This window comes from Mauremys reevesii, linkage group 11, assembly GCF_016161935.1.
Source record: "Mauremys reevesii isolate NIE-2019 linkage group 11, ASM1616193v1, whole genome shotgun sequence".
In the NCBI taxonomy this organism is placed as follows: domain Eukaryota; kingdom Metazoa; phylum Chordata; order Testudines; family Geoemydidae; genus Mauremys; species Mauremys reevesii.
In genome coordinates, this window is record NC_052633.1 from 15,438,001 (window position 1) to 15,465,538 (window position 27,538).

The 27,538-nt window shown below is 42.8% G+C and overlaps 1 protein-coding gene across 1 annotated transcript in view; it reads left to right on the top strand.

Moving 5' to 3' along the window:
• Nucleotides 1-13,756: 13,756 nt before the first annotated feature.
• Nucleotides 13,757-27,538, top strand: part of PTH2R (parathyroid hormone 2 receptor) — a 159,664-nt gene continuing 145,882 nt past the window's right edge. The window contains exons 1-2 of the mRNA XM_039493538.1: nucleotides 13,757-13,847; nucleotides 18,205-18,282. Coding sequence (XP_039349472.1) covers nucleotides 18,274-18,282 — 9 coding nt within the window. The 5' untranslated portion in view covers nucleotides 13,757-13,847; nucleotides 18,205-18,273. The remainder of the gene's footprint in view (nucleotides 13,848-18,204; nucleotides 18,283-27,538) is intronic.

Below are 27,538 nucleotides of genomic sequence, written 5' to 3' on the forward strand. Positions count from 1 at the left end.
TGAGGCCTCCGTTTTGCAAAACCTTACATATGTGATCAACTCCATACATGCTGATGGATAATGCTTATTTACTGACTTTTTTTTGCCATGATTATGCTTTCTTTTGGGAAGTTTAAAAAATGTGGTGATGGGAAACTTTTTGTCTCTGCTTTTCTATTCCACTCCTAGTGCTAAAGAAGTGAACATAACCATTTTTGACTAAACATTCCAAAAATTGCATCACTCAACAGAGACCAGGGATGGAAGGTTTCTGCCTAAGCTCACAACATTCCAAAACGTTCACAAAATAACAGGGAGTGTTCAAATATAATAGGTCTGCCAGCCTTAATTTATAGTGGCTTTTATGTACTTGAGCTACAATTCTTATTACATAGTGTTCACGGCTATTTGTATAGTTTAAAAAAAATACTATAGTATGCTAAGGGATCCTATAGCTTAATACCTCAAGACTACTCTTATAAGATTGAAATAAATGTGCAGATTAATTGGAAAAATACCTCTCTTCTAAAAGCAATGTGAATGTAATATTTAGTTTGACACTACTTTTTGCAGATGACTCAGTATTGTCTAGTCAGCCATCACTCATATGATGCAGCTTCCAGCCCTATGGGACAGCATTGGTTGTACAGTCATATGCATTCTGTTACTTAATCTGGAACAAGACAAGTATTTCCCTGAACTCCAGGCTTGTTAGTCAATAGCAAGAACATCTCCATTCATTATGGACTGTGTTTGACATAGCTATTGTGCCTTTGTGTGTAATTTCCTAGGCTTTAAAAAACAACAAAAACAAATAAACAAATTCCATTATATGGTATCATATTGCCACGCACATTAGTCACCAGTAGGGTTAGGAGCTTTAGATCTCCCACACAGAGCTCTGCTACCTGAGCTCATGAAGTAACTGACTGAAGTAGTAGGTTGTCATCCTCTGTGTGGACCAGCACTAAAGTGGGATTGGGACACCTTGCCAATGAATTTCACATTTATTTGTTGACAACAGAAGAATGGAGAGACTTGGGAATCCTGGGTTCCATTCCAGCCTCTGGAGAGGAGTGAGCTGTAGGGGGTGCAGACCCGTGTGACTATTTCCCCCCAACATTTACCCCCTTCTTCCCTGGATGCTTCAACCTTTCCCTTTTGCAGTCCTGTCTCTTCCTTACTCCTGGCTCCCAGACCTATTCTCCTCACTTAAGCAGTCTGTCTCCACTCCTCAGGTTTCCCATCTCTGTCCCAGTGTCCTTGCCTACCCTGTCCCAGTTTTCCCCAGCTCCTCATCTGACAAACTAGCAGTATCAGTTTTCATTTCCCTCTATCAGGCTCCAGGCTCCCCCCCTCCCAGGTCCTTGTCCTTCTCTATTCAACCTGCTCTCCCTCTATGTCCAGCTCTAATCTCCTGTGCATTTGAATCTGATAGCTGCTTCCTCCTCCTTGTCACTGCCTGGGCATCAGCAAGAAGGCACTGAGAGCACAGCAGAGACAGTTTCCCTGCTCTCCATTCCAGTGCCTGCTCCTGGCATAACATAAAATTGAACTACAACTGCAGGGAACCTGCTATTTGGTCCCTTGCAGCCCTGGGCAGGAGGCTCCATGTGGAAGGAATCTTGGGAGAATTGAGATGAAACTCTAGGAAGCCTGTGAGCATGTATGAACTGTGATTTTTTTTTCCCCCGCAAAAGCTTGTAACTCGGTCAAATTGGGGTGGATTTTAACAGGGATGACAAAATGCAGATCTCTGATACAAACGCCACCTTGCAGCTAGAAGTGAAGTCTCTGAGAAGCTCCGGCGCCCCCATGCTTTGGTGAAAAGGAAAGGTCAGTGGGAATCTTTAACATGAGCAGAATGCTTTCCCCGAGCCTCATTCTTGGATACGACTGAATCATTCTGGCTGAAATTTTCCAAACCATTTCAGCCCAAGGCAAGCACTTGACAGAAAATGTCAGTCCCAATGGTTAAAGTTTGGTAAAGCTATAAGCAACTGAAAATAGGGTCTTATCGTGGGAAGCGTTGGGTCATTTTAATGGTGGTGCTACCGCTTCTGCCGGTAGCGTACCATAGCAACAGCTCCTTTGCTCATGTCTGCTCCCCTGTCCCCCATGCCCAAATGTCCTAATATTCACTCCCCTTCCTTTTTCATACGTTCTTTCCCCTCCCACCACCAACTCCATTAAGTTTGGATGTTTGCTTCCTTTCTATCTGGCACCCACTCCACCAATCCCGTGATTCCAGAGTGAGCTGCAATGCAGAGCGCACGAGTCTCTTGATGTTATTAGGGATTCCTGTTTGGTACCATTTACCGCCAGCTGTCAGGAGGAAGAGGAAAAGTCCCCCAACAGTCTGCATCTGAAACCATTGCCATTGCAGTGTGTCAGCAGGCACAAAGCATTCCAGTTCCCTCCGCCTGTGACCACCAACGGTGGGGGGCAGAAGTGGGACCTTCTGAGTGAAATGGACTCTGTCACGCATCTTGTGCCAAGGTTACAATACTGTCAGCGCTTCAGTTGAAATGGAGCTCAAGCTGATTAACAAATTGGCTGGAGTACTTTAAACATCCTCTCTTTGTTTCCTGGTGTGTTTTGTCAGAACAGGCAGGATTAGGTAGCTGAGAGAAGTTGCCCTCCCCATTAATAAGAGTCTTTCAGAAGAAAGATCTCTTCAGATTTAAATTAGCAAATAGAATATCCATTGGATGCAGCCTTGGTGGGAAGGAACAACAATCCTGTCTCTTGATGTTTACCTTTCAATGACCGTTAATAAGAACTCCACCAGAGGCAAAGGGACGAGCTTGAGCTCATTAACCTTTGCTGTAAAAGGAAGGTTCCTTTCCTCAGGTATAATATAGAAAACACAAATCAGAAAGACACTATGAAGCATTAAGGTGCCTATAGAGGCACATGTGGACACAAAATGAGGTCAGGAAGGAAGAGAGGTTCATTTGAATGACTGCACTTTATCACTTTTTGAAACAAACCCACAGATACTCTATTTTTAGTAACATAATTTTTTTTCGTATTCAAACAACATTCAGCCATTAGTTGTAGACCAATGAAAAGTAATAAAAGCAATCCAGGTTTCCGGAAAGCATCCTGCTTAGGACAAATTCTGAGCTATTTATTTCCTTCCTGGGCCATGATTTGAACTAACACAAGCGGTGATCCCAGAGCCATCCTACGAGACTAGAGGTCAGTGTTCTAAACTAGTTAATCATTTGTTTCACATAATAGTGCAGCCACAAGGAAAAATCTTCATGCCCCTGATGGAACCTAAGATGTACTGGAGTTTTTGTTGTGATTGTTTCCCAACACACATGGCAAAAATGCGTATCTTCAGTCTGGATGACTTCTCTTAAATTACGGCAAATGACAAACAGAACAAAGACTCACTGGGATTTTTATCTTTTTAGACTTTCATGAAAACACTGAAACATGTGAGAAACTTAACACATCGTTAGTCTCCAGTACTTCTATGAACTCAAGGAATGTCTAGTTACTCTGGGTTGCAGGACTGGGCTTCTGTGCTCAGATTCTCCATCTTAAATATCTTAAGAGCTCTGCTCCTTAAACAGAGAGACAGACTTCTAATTAGTCCATATAAAGATGGACAGTACACAGAAAATAGAATTCCATGCCACAGTTCTAATTTAGCTGCAAATGATTTATAGAAACGTCTTTTACCAGTGGAAACTGATGATATCTGAGAGTGAGGCGGTAAAAGTGGTACGTGAAGGAATTTTCAGGCCTATTTTCACAGCATCCTGTAATGATCCTATGGTATCTGACTCAAGAACCTTAAGGAGCTTTCACTGCCTTTTTTTATTTACTTTTTTGATTATTCAGTGTTGAAAACAACTTGCTTAACAAAATATCTCCTCCACCTGCCTATGCTGTACAAAATGCAATTGTCAGAAAAGTGAATTTGTAAAATGGTATATAGTTACTTTTCCCTCCAGTAATTTCCAGAGCTAATTTTCTCAGTTTCCCAGTCAGAAGATGTTCCATGCCAGCACTACAAAATCAACCTGGGGAGGGGAAGAATTGATTTGTAGTGTGTTTGCCTCTTACAACGTCACTGCTAATATAAATTTTGCCACTGGAAGTTAACAAGTTTGTTGATATGTCTATCTTGCTTATGCAGAGTTACGTTGGCTCTCCGGTGCTGTTAACAGGAGTAGACCTGTTAAGTAAAGTAAGCAGATGTGACTCAAAGACACACAGGGAGAAGATAACCTGTGCCAAAAATGAAAATTTGTGTTTTATGGACATTTTTTCAGACTAAAATTGCTGTTTAAAGTGCAATTACAGTCAGAACACTGTCTAAAGGGTAACTCAGTGTTCCCCATTTAAATGTCTTCAATTATTTTTTATTTAAAATTCACTCACTTTCCAGTTAATGGAATTTTCTTTTTCAGATGCCACCCCTGCAAATTCTCCTGGCCAGTGAAATAGATTCCCCTCAGTTGCTATAAACTCTGGTGGACCTCCACTGACATCAGCAGAGCTGTGGTGATGTATGCCAGTTGAAGAAATGGCCCTGGAATTGAAAAAGCAATGTGTGTGTACATGGAGCTAGGTTGGACATCCCCTTAAGTCCTTGGCATCAATTCAGAGGTGATATGAAGTTGTGTAAGTGACTCTTACACTAACTTACTCATGTAAGGGAATCTAAACAGGTGCCACTTGACTTCCACAAAGCAGGAAGATGCAAATCAAAATAGTGGAGGTCCTTCTTAAATGTACACCTTTCTGCATCCCTCCCCACCCCTCAAGAGCTGCCCTTGTAAGTCCAGTGGTTGGAAGAATCAGAGGGATGGAGCTCTGTGCTCCCTCTATTGGGGAGAAGAGGAAAAGGCAGCCCCTCCTGGCATTATTTACATCTTATTTAGCCTTAACTCCACCACCTACTGAGATTTGTTGTTTTAGATGGTATTTATTTAAATAGATAATTTAAGGGGATGATAAATAATTATCCTTACTGTCTAATGGAAGGCCACTGGAACTGAGCAGGATATACTCTGGGTGAGGGGTCACCATAACTTTCCTAGAAAGAACTTTGCATAATGAAGCTTAGGCACAGGAAAACAGAATAAGAGCAAGCTGTGGTTGGAAACAAGGAGTGCTCACCTCGGGTGTAAGGAGTCTGTCTTGCTCTGGCTTCTCCTGGAGATCCTGTGCCCTGCATGGTGGGATCTACAAGATGGCTGGACCATTGGCAATGGCAGGGCAGGACAGAACAGAGCTGACTCCATGACACGGCCCAGTGGAGCAGTGGTGATGGCATCTAGCATTTCCTAACTTTCAAGTGGTTAACTTCGCAGCCTTAATAAGGTTCTTTTAACATAAGGTATGTGGGCTGGGGGATGGGAGGTAGGGAGAGATGTAGGTAGAGTACCAGAAAAACTTCCTGGCTGTGATCTGTACAAGAGCCTTTTGAAGGGAAGTGGTGGGATCTTCATCATTTGGAATATTTAAAAGTAATCACTGGAGAAGATACCTCGGGGAATAATCCTGCATTGGCCCTTGGCAGATTGATGAGGTGGGACCCAATGCACCCATTCTATCTCTAAATTCTATGACTGAGCATTATCCCCATTTCAAAGAGTGAGGAACTGACTTGCCCAGCATCACACAGTGGGCAGAGGCAGGAGCACAACCCAAGTGGACTGCTCCGTTGTGTTAGAAGACAGGGAGCAGGCAGGAAGTGGAGATGATATCACTAAGACTGGAGGTGGGAGCAGGAAGCTGATCAGAGACAGTTCATGACAGTGGGCATGATCTTCCTTGGGGAAGATTTCTGCAGAAGAGTTTGTGTGTGCAGGTTTGACTGCCTCCATTGAAGATAAACAGAATTTGTGTAGATTTTGCTGAAATATACATTAAATTACATGCAAAAAATACCCTGATTTGGTGACTCCGATTTCTGAATCGATGGGAAATGGATTTTGGAATTTTCCAGTTTGCCTTCAAAGAGCTGCAAGTTATCAGTGCCTCTGAAATCCCAGCCACTCCTCAGATGCCTAAACATGGGCCAGACCCATGCCATCAGTTTTTAAGCAGAACTCATTGATTACCATTGGGACTTCTTATTAAAGATTGGAATGATTCTGTCCCTATAGATTTAGGTGCCTAATTACAGGTACCTCCACTGGAAACTGCCACCTTTAGTTGTTTTCACTTCTTGGCCACCGTTTCTAATGCAATCCGTTCTGGCTGTGACTGAAGAAGTTATTGTCTGATGTCAGGCTGGGGCTGACGAGCAGCGGTGGGGCAGAGTGGAAAAGATGATTTAGCTACTGCTCATGTTGTACTAGTTCTTTGGATATAAATAGGCCTCTCCAGGACTGGCCTTCCACTGCTTTTTATAAGCACTAAATTCAAAAAGTAAATTGAAGGCATAAGATAAATGCCAATCTCTAGCCTCTGCAAGCTGCATCTGTCTCGGAATTGCAGTTGGCAAAAGTGCCTGACACAGTGGTGCTCATAGAAGCAATAATAAAAAGATTGGCTGGATTTGTAGAATCAACTGGAGATTTTCATTTCCTGCCTTTTGCCTGAGGCTTTCTCCCTTCTGCATCTATTATCCTCTATGCGTGCGACTCCCATTGACATTCAGAGGAGGTGTTTATGCTTCAACTAGAGTTTTGAATTCTGGACCGGAAGGAAAATCAGCAGGGGAATTTTCTTTCCTTTGCTCTCAAGAGAGTTGCCGAGGGTAAACTGGGCCAGTGTCCCAACACAATCTTTATTTATTTCCCCCAGAATGGTTGGTATGAATGATTAGAAGATTGCACTTGAGGGTTAGGGGGATTGTGAGCCTGCTTCCAGTGCTTGTTTCAGTCTTTAGCAGAAGAGAAATTGCATAACCACTTACAATTCTTGGTCTTGATTAAAACCACACAGTCTGAAGCTGGAGAAGGTCTCCTACGTCATCTAGGCTGTCACTTTGCCTTTGCTAAATCGTACGAGGACCAGTTAGTGGCTCAATTGATGCCAGAATTAAAGGGTTTATCAAGCTTTTTCAAAGATTTTATCTAAAAAAAAATTTCAGGAGCAAAGCATCAAAATTAGCATAAGATGACAACCACCTGAAGTTGCCAAGGCTACATATACAACCACAGATGCTGAGACAAAACTAATAAGCCCTCACAATCACTTAGGGTTTGCTTATATGAAAACTTAGTTTGCAGCAAGCTAGGGTGTAAAATCTACCTGGTATTAACCTGCCACGCACTAAGGGTATGTCGATGCTGCAGTTACACACCTGCGTCTGGCAGGTGCCAGTTGACTAGGGCTTGTGGGACTCAGGCTGCGGGCTGTTGCATTGCTGTGTAGACCTCCAGGCTTGGGTTGCAGCCCGAGCTCCGTTATCCTTCCACCTCGCAGGGTCCTCAAGTTCAGACTCCAGCCCAACCCGAAAGTTTACATTGCAACAGAACGGCCCCGCAGCTCGAATCGACTGGCACAGGCCGGGTGTGGGTGTCTACTTGCAGCGTAGACATACCCTATGTGTCCATGTGGACCCTGCTGTTCATTAAAATATCTGTATTGCATTTTGATCTACTCCTGTTTCAAAGTAGGGTAGATCAATGTGCACCTTGGAACTTTTAGTGCGTGGCAGTGGTGTCCATCCAGACACTTAATGCATGGTGGGCAGGTGCGAGGTAGATTGACACCCCTGCTTGCCGGAAGCTAAGGTCATGTCTACATTAGCACTTATGTCTGCAAATCATTTGTCACTCAGGCGTGTGAAAAAAACAGTCCTCTGAGTGCCATAAATTTTGCCTGCATAAGCGCTCCTGTGCACAGCACTGTGTTGGTTGGAGATGCTCTCCCACCAATCGTGGAGCTGGTTTTATGATGTCGATGGGAGAGCTCTCACCCCTCGGCATAACACAGCTACGGGACAGTTATGCCAGTGTAAGCTTGTAAGTGTAGACATAGCCTAAGTGTTTATATAGACAAGCCCTCAACTTGCTCCAAGACTAAGTACAGGCACTTCATCTAATTACAGTGAATTTGTGAACAGGGATGATATGTTGTCTTCCTGATTCTCACAGTGGAACACTCAGATGAGCAGGCAAATTGCAGCATTTAGCCTGTTACAGAACTAGTTGGCCATTTCTGAGTGGTGGGAGATGTGCTTAATTCCCATTAAGTCATGTCAGGGTTAAGGATTGTGACAAAGTTCCTCCTCTACTTTGGTGGGTCCTGCACTTATTGGCAGATTTGCTCACCTCAGTGATCTTCCCCGTTGGTGGAACCCACAGTCTGGATCAACTCCTCCTGTGTCTGATCAGGAGTTGAGAGGTTTGGGGGGAACCCGGGCCCACCCTCTACTCCGGGTTCCAGCCCAGGGCCCTGTGGATTGCAGCTGTCTATAGTGCCTCCTGTAACAGCTGCATGACAGCTACACCTCCCTGGGCTACTTTCCCATGGCCTCCTCCAAACACCTTCTTTATCCTCACCACAGGACCTTCCTCCTGGTGTCTGATAACACTTGTACTCCTCAGTCCTCCAGCAGCACACCCTCTCCCTCTCAGCTCCTGGTGCCTCTTGCTCCCAGCTCCTCACATGCCCACCACAAACTGGAGTGAGCTCCTTTTTAAACGCAGGTGCCCTGATTAGCCTGCCTTGATTGGCTGCAGGTGATCTAATCAGCCTGTCTGCCTAGCAGGTTCCTGATTACTCTAGTGCAGCCCCTGCTCTGGTCACTCAGGGAACAGAAAACTACTCACCCAGTGACCAGTATATGTGCCCTCTACCAGACCACTGTACCCCAGTGGTCTGGGTCTGTCACAGGATATACAGCCACATCACCTATCAATGGGGGGAACAGACACTTAAATACCATAAGGAGAACCATAGACCCCAGTGATTCATAATTCCCTCTAGCGACTGGTAGTGGTCTGTGTTACGGTTCCATTAGGCACTCCGGCTCCATATCGATGGGAGAAGTTATTAAACAAATTTTAGAAACTGATCTTAAGCAGCTTCAGTGCATATGATTAGCTGTTTCAAAGGGCTTGCAAAGCCACATTTAACCAGATTATCTCCCATCCACACTGACAGTAAAATGTCAATGTCAAATTAAACCATTTTACATAAACTTCTCCTATCACGGCCTTTTCTGTAACGCAGATGAGTCTTAGTACTTTAACCCAGATGAATGCCGGTGCTTAAGGGAACTGACCAGTAAAACCAGCTTGTTGTATATGAATAGGAACCTTTCTCAGCTGTTCCAGGCTCTTACTGGTTAGCAAATGCATCTATTTTTTCTGTAAGTTGGCTCTGCAAGGCTGGCCTACATGTACAGTAGCAACAACATGCATCGTTCAGCGGAGCCAGCAGGTATGGCTTAGCAAGTAAAGAGGATTCCATTTTTCTGGTCGCTTTCAAAGTAGTATTGTGATTTTTAAGCACAAGCCCAGCTTAACCAGGGCCAGTGTAGGATTCCTTAACATGGTTTGGTTCTGCAAGACCAAAGTGTATTTTAATGCGGTAAAGGCACAGAGTGTAAACACATGAAATAGGGAGTGTACATGGGACTTGAGTGTACCCCCTCCTCAGATGGCACCACAGTGTTTGAGAGAGTTCTGAGCTGCTATAGTTCTAATGAGCTGCATGCTGTCTAATTTCACCATGTGACTGTAAGACCAGCTTGAGCTGGGGAAATCCAAGAAGTGGTGGAGGCTGATCTCTTAAGGCAGGCACTGGCGGGAAGATGGGCTGAAGGGTAGGAAGGAAATCCAGCTTATTCTGAGCAAAAGCTGGAATACAGCACACAGCCCAAGTGGTGTTACTGTGTTCTGGGGCTGTCCATAAAGGCTAAGAGAGGAAGGAATCCACCAGTCCATGTCAACAGAAGCTTAAAATGTGCTTTCCGGGAGCACTTATGCAAGTAAGACATGATGTGATGGCAAACTCACACAAAATGGAGAGGCGGGAGGCCTGTAGTACAGCTGGCCAATGAGGCCAGGAGATAGGCAGGTCCTGCATGCAACACTACACTGCAGGTTTGTCACACGCAGGTTTGGCATCCATTGGCTAGTCACATGCAGGAAGGTGTGATCAAGGCAGGTGTCCCAAACCTGGATACAGCAGCGGCTAGCCCCAAATACATTATTGCGTAGGTCCATCATAAAAGCTGCTGTGTCGGGGAGGGGAGGGGGGAAATATGTTAAATCTGGTCTCAAGAATCTCCATGTAAATACATTGTTTAAAAGGACTAGTGGAGGGGGAATAAGGGGAAAATGTAAAACCTGCCCTGTGCGGTAGGTTTGGTTCATTCCTTTTCCTGCTGAGTAAACTCCGTCAAACTGTGCTTTCCCTATGCAGACTGCAGCCTCAGGGAGGCATAAATGGCCACATTGTGAGCCCCTTTATAGTGAAATAGCAGCTGTTTGCCATCTGAGACATCACCTTTTTCAGAGACAGAGACATATTTTTACAAGCTAGAACTGAGCACTGCGTATGTGTGTCTTACTGGCTTTCCAGCTTCATGTGTATATACATGGAGTAATTCCACTTTAGGACATGGAATACATATCGTACAGGCATTTGTTCATAGGTGTGACTTCTGTATGCATTAGGGAACACACAATGGCTTATCAGAGATCTGTTTATTGTGTTGTGATAGCGCTTAGGCACCCCAGTCATGGACCATGGCCCCATTGTCATAGATGCTGTACAAAGCAGAGTAAAATGTGTTCTCTGTCCCCAGAGGACTTAATGAGCTTCTATCTTTATGGTTGTTATAGCTATGCCATCAGTACTGTCCATCGTTTAATGCTGAATTATCACAGAATGCGTCTGGCATTCATTCTTTCCAGTTAGACTGTGTCTGAAAGATACCACTATGATTAATGTTGTGGTTGTAAATACCAAAGGAAGTGGTGATGGTTTGTCACTTGCAAAATGGGGCTGATAACCTTTTGTGGCCATCCATCTCTCTGCTTTTGGAAGAACTGCTCCCATTATAAACAACTGGAGACTTTTACTACAAATAGGCGCAGTCGTGTAATGTATTTGCCAATAAACTATGTGAAAATTGATGAGGCAAAAACTCATCCAATACAGTCTTTGCAGAATATTATTCAATCATCTATACGGCTGGATGAATAACGAAAAAACGCTGAGGACACATTTATTTGAAGAAATGCTGCCACCTGTGGGGTGAAATGTGACCGCAGTTTAACAGTGTCCAGCAACATTACATGCTTGATAAAGTCAGAAGATGGAGAATATCTTGCTCAACTGAATGACTGGGGGAAATACAAGGTGCTATTGCTTCTTTGTAGGATTTTGACAAAAAAATGCCAAAGGTCCCATCTTTTTGGATCTTTCTCCAGGTGATATGAAAATGCTTCAATCTTTTATACAACTTCACCCCAAATTAACTTTCTCTAGGCTCTGTTTATATTTTTCTCAAATAATCCTGGAAGGTTTAGCCAATCTTAATAAAGGGATCTACAGAGAGTTATTGGATCATCTGAAAGGCAAGGTGAACTGCATGTCTTAGCCATTGACATGTGGGAATGCTTTTCAAATGAAACCTCTTCAAACTAAGCCTTCCTCTTGCTTGATAAAGACTGTATGGTCAGTATTTGAGAGCTTAGCTGCAAGTAGCTACCATGCATGCAAACAAAATCAATAGAGAAACAATGTGCTTTTCCCTAGGAAGTATCTTTCTAATCTATCTAATTTTTAATGATAGTTTGTGGGTAGTAAGGCTTGAAAAATACTGTGTGGGAGCAAAACGCTTCAATACAAACAAATTATCAAAAGTGCTTTAAATTGGCAAAATTGCACTTAGTTTCCACCTCTTATTATTCAGTTTCTCTTCTGACTGGAAAAATGCAGCCTGATTTCAATTGACATAAAAGGTATCTTTCCTAGTGGGAAACTCTGCCAAAATTATCTGCGCAGCCAATTAAATAGTACAAGTGTTTGGTATATTCTTGAGATCCATAATCTCTTCTGCTAAGATGTGTCTCTAACATGAAAGTAGGTTGCCCTGGATGTCATCTTGGATGCCTGTGTAACCCACACGCCTCCTAGGTGTGGTGTTCTGTCTCATCTAGCGGCACCAAGACTACTTAGAGAGAGATTAATGAGTCTGCTCTACAACCTTAGCTACCAGCTGTTGGTTTTTAGCTCATCTAGTAGAGGCTCATGAACTAAGCTTTAGAGGTCCCAGGTTCAATCCTGCCTGCCGATGACTGGGGTCTGTCAGCGTTACACCTATTCTCTGGATGCCTTTTTTTCTCTCTCTCCTCATCGGAGGTAGACCCCCAAATAATCTCCATTTGTTTAATGAATATAAGAGAAATATTCAAGATCTACAAACAAGGGTTCCTTTCACTTTCACCAGTTTTACACTATCTCAAATTGTTCCTCATTCTCAACAGTATATTTGAGGGGAAAACCTGGCCTCAAGTTTGGTTTGCTGTCTGTGGACCAGATCCTCAGATAGTTTAAATCCACGTAGTTCCATTGGGTTCACTGGAGCTATGTTGAGTGGGGCTCTGAGCTCCAGAATCACAAAAGTATTCGGTGCCTAAATCCTATTTTTTCAGTGGGGGTTGGGCACTTAAATATTTTTGAGGCTCTGGGCCTAAGCACATCAAGCTGCTGTTTCCCTACTATTTAGTTCAGTGTTCCACTGTGACAGGATGGTCCATCTTTTTTTTTTTTAAATAAAAGAATTTGCTTGAGGTGCTTAAAACATAGGTACAGCGAATGATCAAATGAGCAATCACCCGAGGCAGAGGAAGGAGGATAAAACCAGACATTCAGGAGAAGCTCTGAAAAGGGAACTTGGCAATAATGCTACCAGCATTTTGAATGGTCTTTTATCGTGAGTTATGGTAATTTGCTATTGATAGGGAGTCTTGCTTTAGTTCCTTTCCCCATTGTGGGGAAGAAAATAAACTTCATTTTCACCCTGACTGATCTGGAGAACCCTTATCTTGAAATAAGCCAAAGCAGTTGCTGGATCAGAGGTACTTGCCAGCCTGTGCAATAGAGGATTTACGACATTGGCTGTGTGGTTGAGAAAGCTGCTCAGAGAGGGAGTTTGAAGAATGTGGCTTTGGAAGCAATTGCAAATCCACAAATAATAACTTAAGTCTAAAGTTACAAGGTAAGTCCTCCGGGTACCTCATGCTCTGGTTTATCTTTACTGGCTGCACATTTACACTTAAAAAAAAAAAACTTTAATGGGGAGAATTACATGGCTGGGTGGGTAAAGAGACCCTGTGGCAGGGCAGTTACCCCTCTCTGGTGGAGGAAGGCTGGGCTGATTGGGGAAGCAGCCACAGCTGGGGCCACGCCCCAGTCAGGCCACACCTGGCCCTGTTATAAGGGCTCAGGGAGGAGCTGGGTCAGTCTCTCTCTAGCTGTGGACAGAGAAGGACCTAGCTGCCTGGGAATAGGGTACCTGGAGCAGAGCAGTGCTGTGGAGCTCCAGCCTGGCAACTCCCCAGGCTGAGGCCTTGATAAAGGCCAGTGCAGGCACTGGGGCTGGGAGATGTGACCTGGGGTTAGGCAGAGGCAGCTGGTCCAAACTCCTTGCCAATGATGAGTGGCCATGGCAGACTGCAGTTTGCCCCAGTGAGTGGGGGCTAGATGAGGACTGGCAGTAGCCACCGAGGCAAGGTGGGTGTAGAGGGTTGGGGGTTCTCCTGGGAGGGGAGACCCAGAGTGTGGGGTACTGCTGGGGCAGAACCCTGAAGTAAAGGGGTCCAGGAGGGGCATGGGGGCCTGAGGTAGGTGAGACATCGGCCACCAGGAGGCACTCTGAGTTCTGGATGAGCTAATTCCCAGGATGACCAGCAGGTGGTGCTATGCTGGTGAGTCTTGAATCTGTTACAGATTCCAATCATTTTACAGCTTCATTCTTATCCATGAACATTGAAGGCCTGATTCTGAGCTCACTCAATAGCTTGTGCATAATGTGTAACTTCATTTGTTTCAATGACGTGGGTCCTTGTTTATGCCTAGAAGAAGAATCAATGTTTTTCTTCAAGTATATCTAGTGAACTAACAATAGCATTAAAAGTTATTGATTGGCTTGCAACAAGCTTCTTTCCTAAGGACTCAATCCTGCAACTGCTAAGCATTTTCATGAGGTTCTCAGCACCCTCAACTGCTACCAAAGCCAGTGGAAATTGAGGGTGCTCAGCATCTCATAGGAGGGTGAGGTCTGGCAGGACTGAGACCGATACCAGTGTCTGTACACAACCTCCTACTCTCTCTTCCAGCCTAATGAACCTGTCAAGATGACTGTCCTTTCTCTCCCTGTTTCTTTGTCTATTGTTAAAATGTCAGCTATCCTATAATGCATGTCTTGTGTTTACCAGGCCATCAGACTATTGATTACATCATCAGTCTGTAAAGATAAGGGAAATTAGCCTAGCTAACCAGGAGCATAGATACTTTAGCACATCAGATGTAGAGTTGATTGATAAATTTACAATGGAACAACATTCCATTGGAAAATGCAGGCTCATCTCAATCGAAGTGGTTTGCAGCAACATGTCAACTGTGACAAAATTTTCAATGGGAAAATGTCAATGTGGTTCATTTAATCTTGTTTCATTTTAATAATATCAGTGTTTTATTCTGATAAGGTCAAATGTTTCTTTTTGGCTGTTTTAGGTTTACTTTTTAATATGAAAATGTACATGTATAGTATGTCTAAATAAAATAAACATTATAGAATGAAACACTTTTTTACCTTAATTGCAACAAAACATTTTGACTTCATTGAAATGAAATAACTTGACACTATCAAAGTATTCCTTCCATGGGAAACTTTGAAACTCTTGTTTTTCATTCTGATTCAGAACAGCTTGTTTTCTGTAATTTCACAATTGCCCATAACAGAAATTCCAGTTTCTGACCAGCTCTAATCAGGGGCATACAATCCTGGGAATCATGTAGGGCCAGATTGTCTACGGCAGGGGGTGGTGTAGGAATTGTGCATGTGGAGGTAAGCTCTTGGGGTGGTGCAGAAAGTGCCGAAATTATTGCCTAGCATCCTCGTCCCCTTTAGGGGTGGATCACATTTGAGCATGTCTTAAGGAGGAGTAACCTTTGTTTTCCACTGAACACAACACTTCCTCTGCCGCAGAAGGGTTAGGGAGAAAGATGGCTCGTTATATGTGTAACCCACACATGTCCTGGGTGTAGTGTTCTGGCCAATCTAGTGGCACTGAGACCACTTGAAGGGAGAAAGAGAGAAACTGATAAGGCTGCTCTACAGCCTTATCAACAGCCATAGGGCTTTATGCAGTAAAGGCTCATGAATTTAGTTCCAGAGATCCCAGGTTTGATCCTGCCTGCTGCTGACCGGGGTCTGTTGGTATTACAAGTCGGGGCTCATCTGGGATATCAACTGGGAAGTCTCTGAAGCTCAGGATGTGCTGCCTCAGCTAGGGGAAGTATGTAACTCTCACACCTCCTGGGTGTGGTGGTCTGTCCCATCTAGTAGCACCAAGACCACTTAGCAAGAGAGATTAGTTAAAGCTGTAGAGCAGATTAATTAAACAGCCACATGACTTTTAGCTCATGCACTAAGCTCCCAAAGTCCCAGGTTTGATCCCACCCGCCGCCGACCGGATCTGTCAGTGTTAAATATGCACCTTCCCAGTACACAAGGACCAAATTACCCCTACTCCTTAATAGGTTAATAAAACACATCCTACAGGTACTAGAGAAATGAATTAAGACACTCTTTTAAAATAGTATCCTCTAGTTCTGTAACCCCTGGGCCATGCTGTATTAGAGCTCTGTGAATGTAGGTGCCTGAAATTGCTTTTGAGATGTAGTAATAACTGTGCCAAGACAGATGTCTTTAATACTGTTCTAGAGCTTTGCTTTGTCAACTTTACCCTCTGGTGTCATGGAAAAAGGGGCCAGGTTAGTAATATCAGCAATAGAACTTGTCTGTCTGCTTTAATATTGGAATAAAAAGGGAGCTTAACGTTCTAACTCTTGAAAATGAAGCTCCCACCTCACACCTTTTCAGGAATATGAAACCAATTCTCTCTCTCTCTGCACCCCCTGGCTAGTCCTTCATGCCCATGACCCATACTGGGGAAATGGTGTCAATATTGCCTCTCCTTTTGCATATGCTTGGAGCAGTGAAATAAGTAGTGATGCCTTGTAGAACTGTCAATGTCAGATCTCAAACTATGGTTCTTACTGACCTCCATACCATATGTCCACCAGAACCTTGGGGCTGGCCTCTGGTCAGCTGTTGGCATGCTAGGAAGATGATTTTCCAGGTGCCATCTCTGTTCAATTGCTCTGTAGAAGCATAGTAGAGCAGACTATGTGCAATCTGTAGTTTAAATGCTGACCGGGTATATATAAACTAGCAGGTGACTTCCAGTGTACAGGGGAATAGGTAGATGTCTGTACTGCTAGCAGTGCTGTATACACCCCAATATCTTGGGGAAACATTGCCCCTACAGTGTATAATACTGCTGCACATAAGCTTGGTCTAATATATATAACTTTTTCAAATGAGTGCAAAAGCTGGAAAGGCTGTTGCTGCTATTGAAGCTTAGTGAATGACTTGCCTTTTAAACATAACTTCAAAAGTTATAAGAATGAAATTCCAAATAAGATTAAGACATGACATATCATAGGCTCACAAAATCTGCTTATCAGTTAGACCCAAATATCTTGCAGATTTTTCAAGTCAATATTCTTCAAACATAAAAATCAAACTCTCAGATATTCAGTGTTGCATGCAATGAAATAAATGGGTCTATCATAAAAGGTAAAAGAAGCAATTGCTGCAGTCAGTAAAGAAAATTGTATATAACTCAAAATCTGAACCGCTTTGACCACAAGTTTCTGAGAAATCAAATGTACCTTTGCATTGTTTCAATTATAACATTTTCTTATGTTTACAATAGTACATCTGATGCTGAAAAACCAAAGAAGTAAATTCAAACTTAGAGGAGTAATAACTTCTCCTGATTTTCCTTAAATATGGAAAGATATAAATTAATTGATCCTTATAGCAAATAATTCCTTTTTTAAAGTCAGTGCTTTGGTCTAAGCTGTGAAACAAACTAAAGCACAGACAAGCACTACAAAAATTACTATGCAAGAAAATAAGCCTAGTTTAGATGCTGACCCAGCTAACACTTAAGTAGGAGAGGAACTTCACATATGTGAGTAATCTTGTTCAACTCAATGAGGAGTATTTTCAGAAGTGCCCCAGGTGACCCACATAGATCCCATAGAAAGGTCTGACTTACAATGAAAGTCAATAGGAGTTGTGCTCCTAAGTCACTTAGGTGGTATATTCAAGAGTACTTAATAGGACTAGTACAGGATATAAAGTTGTTCTTGTGAGTACTGGCAAGATCAGGGCCTTAGTTGCTTCTTTTGAAATGGAAGCTTTGTTAATGCTCCAACATCTGGATGAGAAGATGAAAACAACATAAGCTATTTAGGGCAGGGATCATCTTTGTTTTGTGTCTGTAATAGCACCTAGCACAACTGAGTCCTTGATCGGGATTGGGACTCCTAGGCACTTCCCCACAATACAGATAGTATCTAAAGAATTTTTCAGCAAGTAGATATTGAATTAGAAATCTTCCCCTCCTTCCATTTTAAGAGAACCTGATTCTAATGACTGGTTTTGGTGTAATTTGCAAAGAGCTTGATCTGATACAGAGAGAGAATCTGTCATGGGTCCTAGACCTGTCCATCTCAGTCCATTCAGTTTCCAGTTCAATGCCTTTTGTATGTGTAATCCTGAAATTCTTTTCAAGCAATTCTGTTTGGTTTTCAATTCGAGTAACCTTGGTATAAATTAAATCCAATTTGTCATTGAATACATCAAATCTACTTTCAAGTACCCAGCATTGCTGAGAATTGAAACTGTAATGTCCATTTCCTCTAAATCCATTACTACAACTACATCAGCTAACAGAATGGCTTCTAATTGCAATTGCAATTGCAACTAGACTTTGGCTTGGATCTGGACATGAGGGGCATCTAGGGTGACCAGACAGCAAATATGAAAAATTGGGATGGGGATGGGGCGTAATAGGAACCTATATAAGAAAGCAACCCAAAAATCAGGACTGTCCCTATAAAATCAGGACATCTGGTCACCCTAGGGGCATCTCTTTGTGATATCTATAGACCCTCAAGAACCACTAATTACAGACTTGTCCGCAGGAGGAGGTCAGCTCATAGCTCCAGCCAAGGAGTAGGAGGAGCTGTGAAAGTATTCCATTTATCCAAGCCATGGAAGAGGTGAGAGTTATGCATTTCCCTGCTCCATATTATTTTAACCCGTGCTTATCAGTAGATACCACACTTTCTTCTCCTTTATTTTGGAGGACATTCAGAATACAAAGAAAGCAGGAGATAATTCTGCCTTATGACACAATATAAGAAGCTAGATGGAGATGTTTTCTTCCCCACCCCACCCAAGTTCTAGGATTCACTGTAGTGAGACATCATCCCAAAAATCTACCCTGGTGGAGGGCGGGGGGTGGGAAGAGCAGATGCTGGTGGTGAAGTCCCAGATGTCCTTTCCACAACAGCCTTGTCTTGTTGTTTTAACTTGTAGTGAAGGCCAAAATTATAACAGGGTTCAAAAAAGAACTGGATAGGTTCATGAAGGTTTGGTCCATCAATGGCTATTAGCCAGGATGCTCACAGATGCCATCTCATGCTCTGAGTGTCCCTAGCCTCTGACTGCCAGCAGCTGGGAGTGGACAACAGGATGTATCCTTCAATTGCCTGTTCCATCCACTCCCTCTGAAGCATCTGGCATTGGCCACTGCTGGAAGACAGGATACTGGGCTGTGTGGCCATTCTTCTGTTCTAACTATAAATATGATTTGAACTTTAGCTGTGATGTAAACTTTGGAAGTTGGGAAAGGGAGAATTATTGCATTTGTGCTAGCAGGAAAATACCAACTATTCTGGTATAGAAACAGTAAAAGATGAAGTATGGCAAAACATACTAGAGGGGGGTGATTTGTAAAGTGTACAAATCTGTACATTGTCCTAACTACATTCACATGAACTAGGTGCCTTTTAGAGCACACCAGCAGGATCTACAGGGAGCAATTAAAGCTCTTACTTGGTGCACTCTACCACTTAAGCTCCTGTAATATGCTTTGCCACACTGTGGACTAGCCCTTCATTTTCATTGACACCAGGGATAATACACCGTAGTGTGATATGCAAGAGTGAAACAGTCTCAGTAACTTCTCTAGCTGCATATTTAACTTCCTTGGACAAGACTCTCATTTCTGGACTTTGATTTATCCTGAATCACATTTGGCTTGAGCTTTTTCTGACTGTCCAACAGCTACTTCCTAAACGAGTCCTTCAGTCATGTCCATTTCCTCACACCCTCTCTAGCGCCTGCTCTTTACTCCCTCTTCATTTTTTCCTGTATCGGCGTTATCCTGCCAATGCTGGTCTGCCACACAGCAATCACAATGCACAGCTTTCCAGGGGTCCAGTTTGGAACTATACATCTGGTTTTAGCTTTTCCCTAAACAAGACTCTCAGTTTAGTTTTGTTTTAAAACGTGTAATTAGGCTATGCCCGGTATATGACTGTATTGCATTCCTTGTGAAGAAATACCAGTGTTAAGATGGCTTCCTCCTTTCTCCACCATATGTCAGCCCCTTTTAAAGTGCAAAAGATTGATCCCACAGAGGGAAAAGATAGGGGATTGTGCTGGCCAGGACAGGGAGCTCTGGAAAAATAACTGTTTCGTTTAGCTTATTTTTGGAGTCTGTCGCATGGATGGAATGCAGCCAGTGCCTTTTGCTTAGTCTGTATCATTTTGACTACACCTGCACCCTGGAGAGCGAGCATTGTTCTATGTGTTAAACCTGATCTTCCAATGATCTCGCCAGTCCTAGCTCTGCCATGTGGGTGTTTTATGTATTTTGCATTAGAATTCCAAAAGGCATCCCAAGTCCTGCCAATCAAGTAACCTTTAAACTGGTGCACGGTCTATCCAGATTCTCTTCAACCATACAGGTTTTTTTCTCTCAGCCCAGTGTAGGTAAAGCTTCCAGTGCAGGCAAATTGAGACACGATAAAGCTTCCATTTCTTTGTTGACTGGGGTTTGAAAGAGACAAATAGTGTACCTACTCTAATAAATCTCTGTGCGTCTCCCAGCGCTGCTTAGCCTGCAAAATCCTGTAGCTCTGCATGCTGCTAAAGTAGCAAGTTGTTTTATCTCTAATGATGTAAATTTCTCCATAGTCACTGAAGTGACTTTCTACTGTTAATTATTCAGCATGAAGTATTTGTAGTCTCCATAAACTGCTAAAGATCAGCAGGGTGACTCCAACACAGGAGCCAATTAACCAGTTAAATATAACATGATAGCTATTGCATGTTCAAATAGACACACTTATTTTTTTAAAAACAATATGCTGAGACTCTGACATGTGTCAGATGCAACCAGTTGCAAATGTAAATAGTTCAGATGACATGTTCTTGGAAGTATCTTTTTAATGAGAAATAACTTCGGTTCCAGCATCTATTAGCAATCAGAAAAGGAAAAGCACTATTTGGAAACCTTCAAATCAAATGTTTTAGTTTCCATTGGAAATGAGTGTGGTCTGTGGGAATGAGAGCCAGGAAGGGAGGCCCAACCCTCAGTTTGAGAACTGCTTCACTAGAGGATTCCTATATGCAGGGAGAATCCCTCACTTGCCTGTTAGGAGGGCTGCAAGTCTGTTTTGTGCTACTGAATTGGCGCAAAGCAACCTTAGCTTCCAGCTGGCTCATTCACAAGCAACCAGCGCAGTCTATAGAGGTAATGTATTCTCAGTAAGAAGCTACATTGAAGTAGGAAGCTACATTCTGCGGTAACTTCAGCTTCCAGTTGGTCTTATGGTTTAGCCCCAGGCAGCAAGCATTACAGCAATCTAATTTCAAAGTGAAAAGGCTATGGATGCCACCTGTATCAAGGTTCACACTCACAAGTCATACTCCTCTCATCCGGCACAGGGCGACAGTGTGACAGCTTCTTCCTGAGCAACCTGGAATGACCAAATTGGTGAGGAGACCCTCTGAGTGACGAGTAGGAGACACACTGCTTCAGTCTGGCTTGCTGAGATCAGTTCAGTGTGATACTTCAGCACAAATGTACCCTGATGCATGCAAGGTCTCCTGTTGACTTCATTACTTTGAGTTACACCCAGGCTTAAGTACCTTGCTGAATTATGGCCATAATCTCAGCCATCTTTTCCAGTTATTGCCCCCAAACCTACAACCGTTACCTTAGTTTTGTCAGGGTTGAGCCTCCACCAACTAGCCCTTATTCAAGCTCTGTTTTTCATTCCAGGGCCTCAAAGGAGATGGTGATATATAGAGTCTGCTTCCTCACTAACGCTCCTAACCAGCCTCTTCTACACTTTGACCAGAGCAGTGGAAAACATAGACCCCTATGCTGCCCTCCACGACTGAGCCCTGTGCATAAGAGCTATTCCCCCTAAACAACCCTCTCACTGAAGTTAAAGGAGTACATGAGAGAGGAATCCACTTCCAGTATAAACTAGGATACATGGCATACAGAGGAGTGGATGATTTACAAAGCAATATCTCTGGCTTTGACAGTCAGTGTCAGGTAGGGTTACAAAAACCTCACAGACCTGTTGTCTAGTGCAATTAAGAAGCTATGTAGTTTCCTGGTTAGAGATGTTTCACCTCCAGTATTTGAAGCCGGGGCTCTAGCTTGGTTTTATCCATTTGCAGATCTAGCGTCTGAGTAACTCATGAGTCATGCACCATCAAAGCGGGGAAGGCAGACGGTCTATTTCTGTTAGGGTTTTTAAGTTTTTGAATTGGTTTTATTTCATTTGTATCATTCCCTACTGAACAACCTCAAAGGCGCATCTACAGCACAAACATCTACACTCAATGCCAGTCAAACAATTCAAGCAGTTACTAACAAAACTCCCCTATCTACCAAAAAGCAACCCATCTGACCTCAAACAACCCCTTCAGGTAGACTTTGCTCCAGTACCTCAAATCAACTAATGAAAATCCTTAATGTAGGTGCATGTTTACTTCCCTAGACTTTCAAGTCAAAGGGACTATTTACATGCTTAAAATTATTCCGGTGTTATGAATTTTGCTGGACAGGAGTCTTGGTAAATAGTTAAGCCTAGCAGCATATTATGAAGGTCAACAGACTCAGTGGGACCAAAAAAAGATCCAGATTTGAGAGGGCCCTTGCACCAGTTTTCAAGTGGTTTGAATTAGAGAAGAGGTGGTATCTTGTGTTTCTGTGCATCTTAATTACAGCCTTCTCTGTAGAAGCCAGTTTTGTCTATGAAACACAAGTGCTCAGTGCTTCATGGAAGAAACATCACTAAATAAACAAGCAATGAAGTTCTGCTCTAGCTGAAGTTTCTGAGCCGTCTTCGAGAGTCATGCCATGTAGAGTGCATTGCAGTAATCCAGTCTGGATGTGGCCAAGGTATGAATAACTGGGGCAAAGCAAACAGTCAAAAAGGAGGTTGCCTCTTCCTCACAAAGCAATTTTTTTTAAAAGTGCTCTTGGACATCATTGCTCTTTGCATATCCTGAAGCAACTGACAAGTCAACAAGAGCTCCAGCTTGCAAACTTAAGTGTGGTTTAAAAAAAAAAAGGCAAATCCCCTCAATTGGGGGTGGCGGAGTAAGCAATTATTGTCTGTCACTTTAATTTTTTTATTTTTAAAGCAGGTACTGAAAGAGCAACCAGCCAAGAGACCCAAAGCTAGGAAGCCTATTATCTGGCAGATGGTGGCTAGACAGTAAAAGGCAAAGAGAATATTTTTGTTTGCCTTCTGAGAAGGAGACCTACTGCAAGCTGATATAGAAACAGACCTCACATTTATCCAGAAGTGGACTCCTGAGTAGAGCTGGTTAGATATTTTTCAGTGAAATGAGCTTTTTCTATTTTTTTTTATTTTTTTAACCCAAAAAAAGAGCTAATTTGTCAAAAAAGTGGGTTTCAGTGAATTCCCCAACTCAAAATAAGTTGACTTTCAGAATTGTCAATGTCTCATTTTGAAACTCTTGAAATGAAAAGTTTTGGTGTTTTGTTCTGAGAATTTTCATTTTGAAATGTAACTTACTAAAAAAAGCCAACATTAAAACTAAAGATTTCTAAATGCAATATTTAATAGATACAAATAAAACCGTTTTCACTTTCAATTTGTGAAAACATTCAACACTTGAACTTTTTGTCCTGATTTCAGGACAGGGAAATCTTTCAAAATGTCAGTCATATTGGATGGGAAATAGTTTTCCCATCCAGCTCTACACCTATACTTGAGCTGTATGAGTTTCTGTGATACTGTCGGGGTTAACCATATGGAAAAAAGGTCCAATGGGACCTATATTGCTGTACAAGTTAGCCATGGAGGCTTGCATGTACTGGAACTGCATATGGCTAACTTATACGGCAATAGAGATCCATTGATGTTTGTGACTATCAGGGCCGGCTCCAGGCCCCAGCACGCCAAGCGCGTGCTTGGGGCGGCATGCCGCGGGGGGCGCTCCTCTGGTCTGCTTATTATATTGGCAACCTGTAGAACACTGGGTAATACTGAAGATACGGATCTTCATCTGTAAGGCCGACCCTGATGTTGAACTAAGAGCATTTTTACACTTCAAGATCATGACCTCCCTTAACTATGATGTTCCAGAAGAATGACGACTTTATCAAGCACAAGGGACAAACATAACCATGGAGAGTGGGGTCTCTCTTTTTTTTTTTTTTTTTAGTAGTTTGCCCAAACATGTTAAAATCCTCACTGACCTCACCATCTTCAGAACCAGCTGTAAAATTTGCTACTTTGGCCTAACCTTAAAATGACAGCTAAGTAAAAGAAGGTAGTAGAGGGATGAGATACTTATGCAGATTTCAAGCAGTGTTTTTGGGAAGGAGAGAAACATCTAGGTCCACTACTTAGAATCTCTAGGCCACCTTTTGGAATCTTATTTTTCTTTGATGGGGCAGATCTTAAGACATTATGATAAGGAATTTTGTATAGATATCTGTTTCTGCCATTCTCCCATGCTGGACTGCATTTCAGCAAGGAATTTGAACATGTGAGAGGACTTCGGTAGGACTACTTATGTGCTTAAGTACTTTACTCAGTGGATGTCTTTAATCCACAGATAAAAAAATTATTTCAGGAATTTGTATTGGCTATTTCTGTCAATAAACTGCTCTTCCATTAATGACCTTGCTGTCCCTGATCCTATTTTTGATAGGATTGGAAGGGACCTTGAGAGGTCATCTGGTCCAGTCCTTTGCACTCATGGCATCTAGACCATCCCTGACATGTTTGTCTAACCTGCTCCTAAAAATCTCTAATGATGGAGATTCCATAGTCTCCCTAGGCAATTGATAACCCTGACAGTTAGGAATGTCAGTCCTAATGTCCAACCTAAATCTCCTTGCTGCAATTTAAGCCCATTGCTGCTTCTCCTATCCAAAGAGATTAAGGAGTTCAATTTTTCTCCTTCCTCCTTGTAACAACCTTTTATGTACTTGAAAACTGTTATCATGTCCACTCTGTCTTTTCTCCAGACTAACCAAAGCCATTTTTTCCATCTTCCTTCATAAGCCATGTTTTTTACACCTTTAATCATTTTTGTTGCTCTTCTCTGGATTTTCAATAATTTGTCCACATCTTTCCTGAAATGCAGCACCCAGAACTGGATACAATACTCTAGTTGAGGCCTAATCTGTGCAGAGTACAGTGGAAGAATTGCTTATAACACTCCTGCTAATACATTCCAGAATGATATTTGCTATTTTTGCAATAGTGTTACACTGCTGACTCATATTTAGCTTGTGAGCCACTCTAGCCCTCAAATTCATTTCCACAGTGCTCCTTCCTAGGCAGTCGTTTCCCATTTTGTACGTGTGCAACTGATTGTTCCTTCCCAAGTGGAGTGCTTTGCATTTGTCCTTCTTGAATTTCATCCTATTTACTTCAGTCCATTTCTCCAGTTTGTCCAGGTCATTTTGAATTTTAATCCTATCCTCCAAAGCACTTGCAGACCCTTCCAGCTTGGTATCATCCACAAACTTTATATGTGTATTCTCTAGCCATTATCTAAATGATAAAGATATTGAACAGAACCAGACCTCAAATGGATCCTATGGGACCCCACTCAATATGCCCCTTTGCATATTGTGTGCTTAAGAACCAATCTTTTTATTAAATCTTATCACTTTTCCATATAAATACCATTATTTGTGTGGTGATCCCCTATATTTCTATTAATATGGTTCTAATTTAGAAACATAAGAGCTGAAATGCTAGGTTCTATCTGAATGGGGAGAAAGGAAGGTCTGTGTCAGCATTCTGACCTGCAAATACATCATATCTGCATGTCTCTAAAACACCTGTTCTTTTCTATGGAAGTGGATGCAGGCCCCAAATGTAAATAAAGGAATGAGAATCACCTTTTTTATTTTGTTCTGTATAAATTAATCAGAATTTCAGTGGGGACATCATATGCTGCTTTATGCACAGGCATCAAAAGAGCTATAATTTCTTTTCCCACTAATGACTGACAATGGGAATGAAATAGTATTGCAACCAAGAACTGACCCTTGCCAACATATAACTCAATGGCACAGCTGCTAGGAATGAATGGGTTGGATGACATTCTAAAAAAATAAATTGGCTGTAGCCTCAAAGGAAACAATAAAAATTACAGGGAAAGATGAAACGTAAACAGCACATCTAAGCTGGGGTCAGCTCAGCTTGGAGTTAACATGTGCATGGCAAAATGTTGTTTTTATCTTTCCCTAGGTACATCTGTGATAGTTCGCAGACTGATAGAAACATACTGATCTCTGTTCTATTTTTGATTGGTTTGTACCTGTACTGTACCCTTTGCAGTGTAGCCTGCGTCTTGTCCTGGGACAGCCTGGAGAATTCCTGGCACTTAGCTTTCCCATTGTTCACCCCTCTGCTGGCTAGAATCTCTAGCCTTGATGGTCCTCCATTCAAATGAAGCCACCTTAGGAAAATAAGCTGGCTAGTTTTCCCAGTTTGGACCCCAGGAAGGTGGGGCTTAAGATAAACTAATCTTCTGACAGGAGTTTGACAGTGCTCAGGAAGTCACCTGATACAGGAAGACAGAACTCTAGATAAGGGCCAGCTCTTCTCAGGCCTGGGGGGTCTCTCAGTGACTGACCATCTGCTGGCAGCAGGCAGAGCAGGATGCCAGAGGGTCCCAGGACCCTGAAAGGACACACATGACTCCCCAAGTAGGAAGGACATGAGTAGTTTCAGAGTTCAGAAGTCTGTTACTTGCTTTAATTGTCTCTCAGTCCCCAAAGTAAACCAGAATGTCCATGCACATGGAGCTCTGGGGAGGGCATGCTTAAATGATTGGGCAGACTTGGGGAGGGGATGGAGGTCAGCACTGGGTCCTGCATTCCAAAAAGAGGTACTAGACAGGGGGTCAGTACCCTGGGAGTGTGCCAGAGAGGTCAGACGTAGACTGTGTCTGGACACTGCTCAGACCCCGTAGGCTTGGAAGCACACAGGATCCAAAGGTTGGGCCCAGTGCAGCAGCCTGGTGTTTGACCACAAGGGGAGCTCTGTCAAGCCTGTAACAACATCACACCCAGCAGCCCCTTGCAGGATTCAGCCCTTCCTCAGACTGCATCTTGCGTTCACTTTCCTTCCTGACTCGACTGCAGCCTCTTCCCACGTTCTTTCCTTAGCTTGAGCATCATCTATAATATGTTCCCACTTCATGTTGCCTCTTTCATCTGCAGAGCACCTGACATCTGACAGACCCACCTTCCCTTGACAGAACAGCTGGTGACAACTGTAAACTTTTGGGGGGAGAGACCATTTTTTTGTTCATTTTGTGCAGCACCTTGCACAATGGGGTCCTAGTCCGTGGCTGGGGTGCCTAAGTACTGTGATAATACCACTACTACTAATTGAAAGCTTCTGTCATCAGCGTACTGCTGAAGTGATCATTTTGTAGGACCCTCCCAGCTAATCCATATACATTGCAGTGAAGCTGTACTTGAACTCTGCATGCATGCTGAAATTGTCCCCTTTCGAAGGGCTATGTCCCACTTCAATCCTAGTTTAAGGGCTTATGTGGGGCTTAATTTTTGAAAGGGCCTTGTTCTGGGGAGAAACAGCCAGAGGGGGCTTGTAATGAATGCCAACTTACTGAGAAGCAAGTACGGATCTACTGAAGATGGTTACCAGTAAAAAGACATTTGCCAACTGATGCCATATACTTAGTAGTGTTGTTTTTCTATTTTAAGTGTAAGGGAAAGAAGCAGTACCTCAGATTCCGTTGTATGGTAGCTGTTAGCAACATTTGAATTCTTAATGATGACTGCTCTAAAGCTGGAAGAGAACCAGGCAAGCAAATAAAACCCAGGGCTGATACAGGTAGCTTTAATGTGACACGACCTCTGTTCTCAGTGAAGTCTCAAAGGGACAACTCACGCATTTAAAGGTAAGCATGTGCATAAGT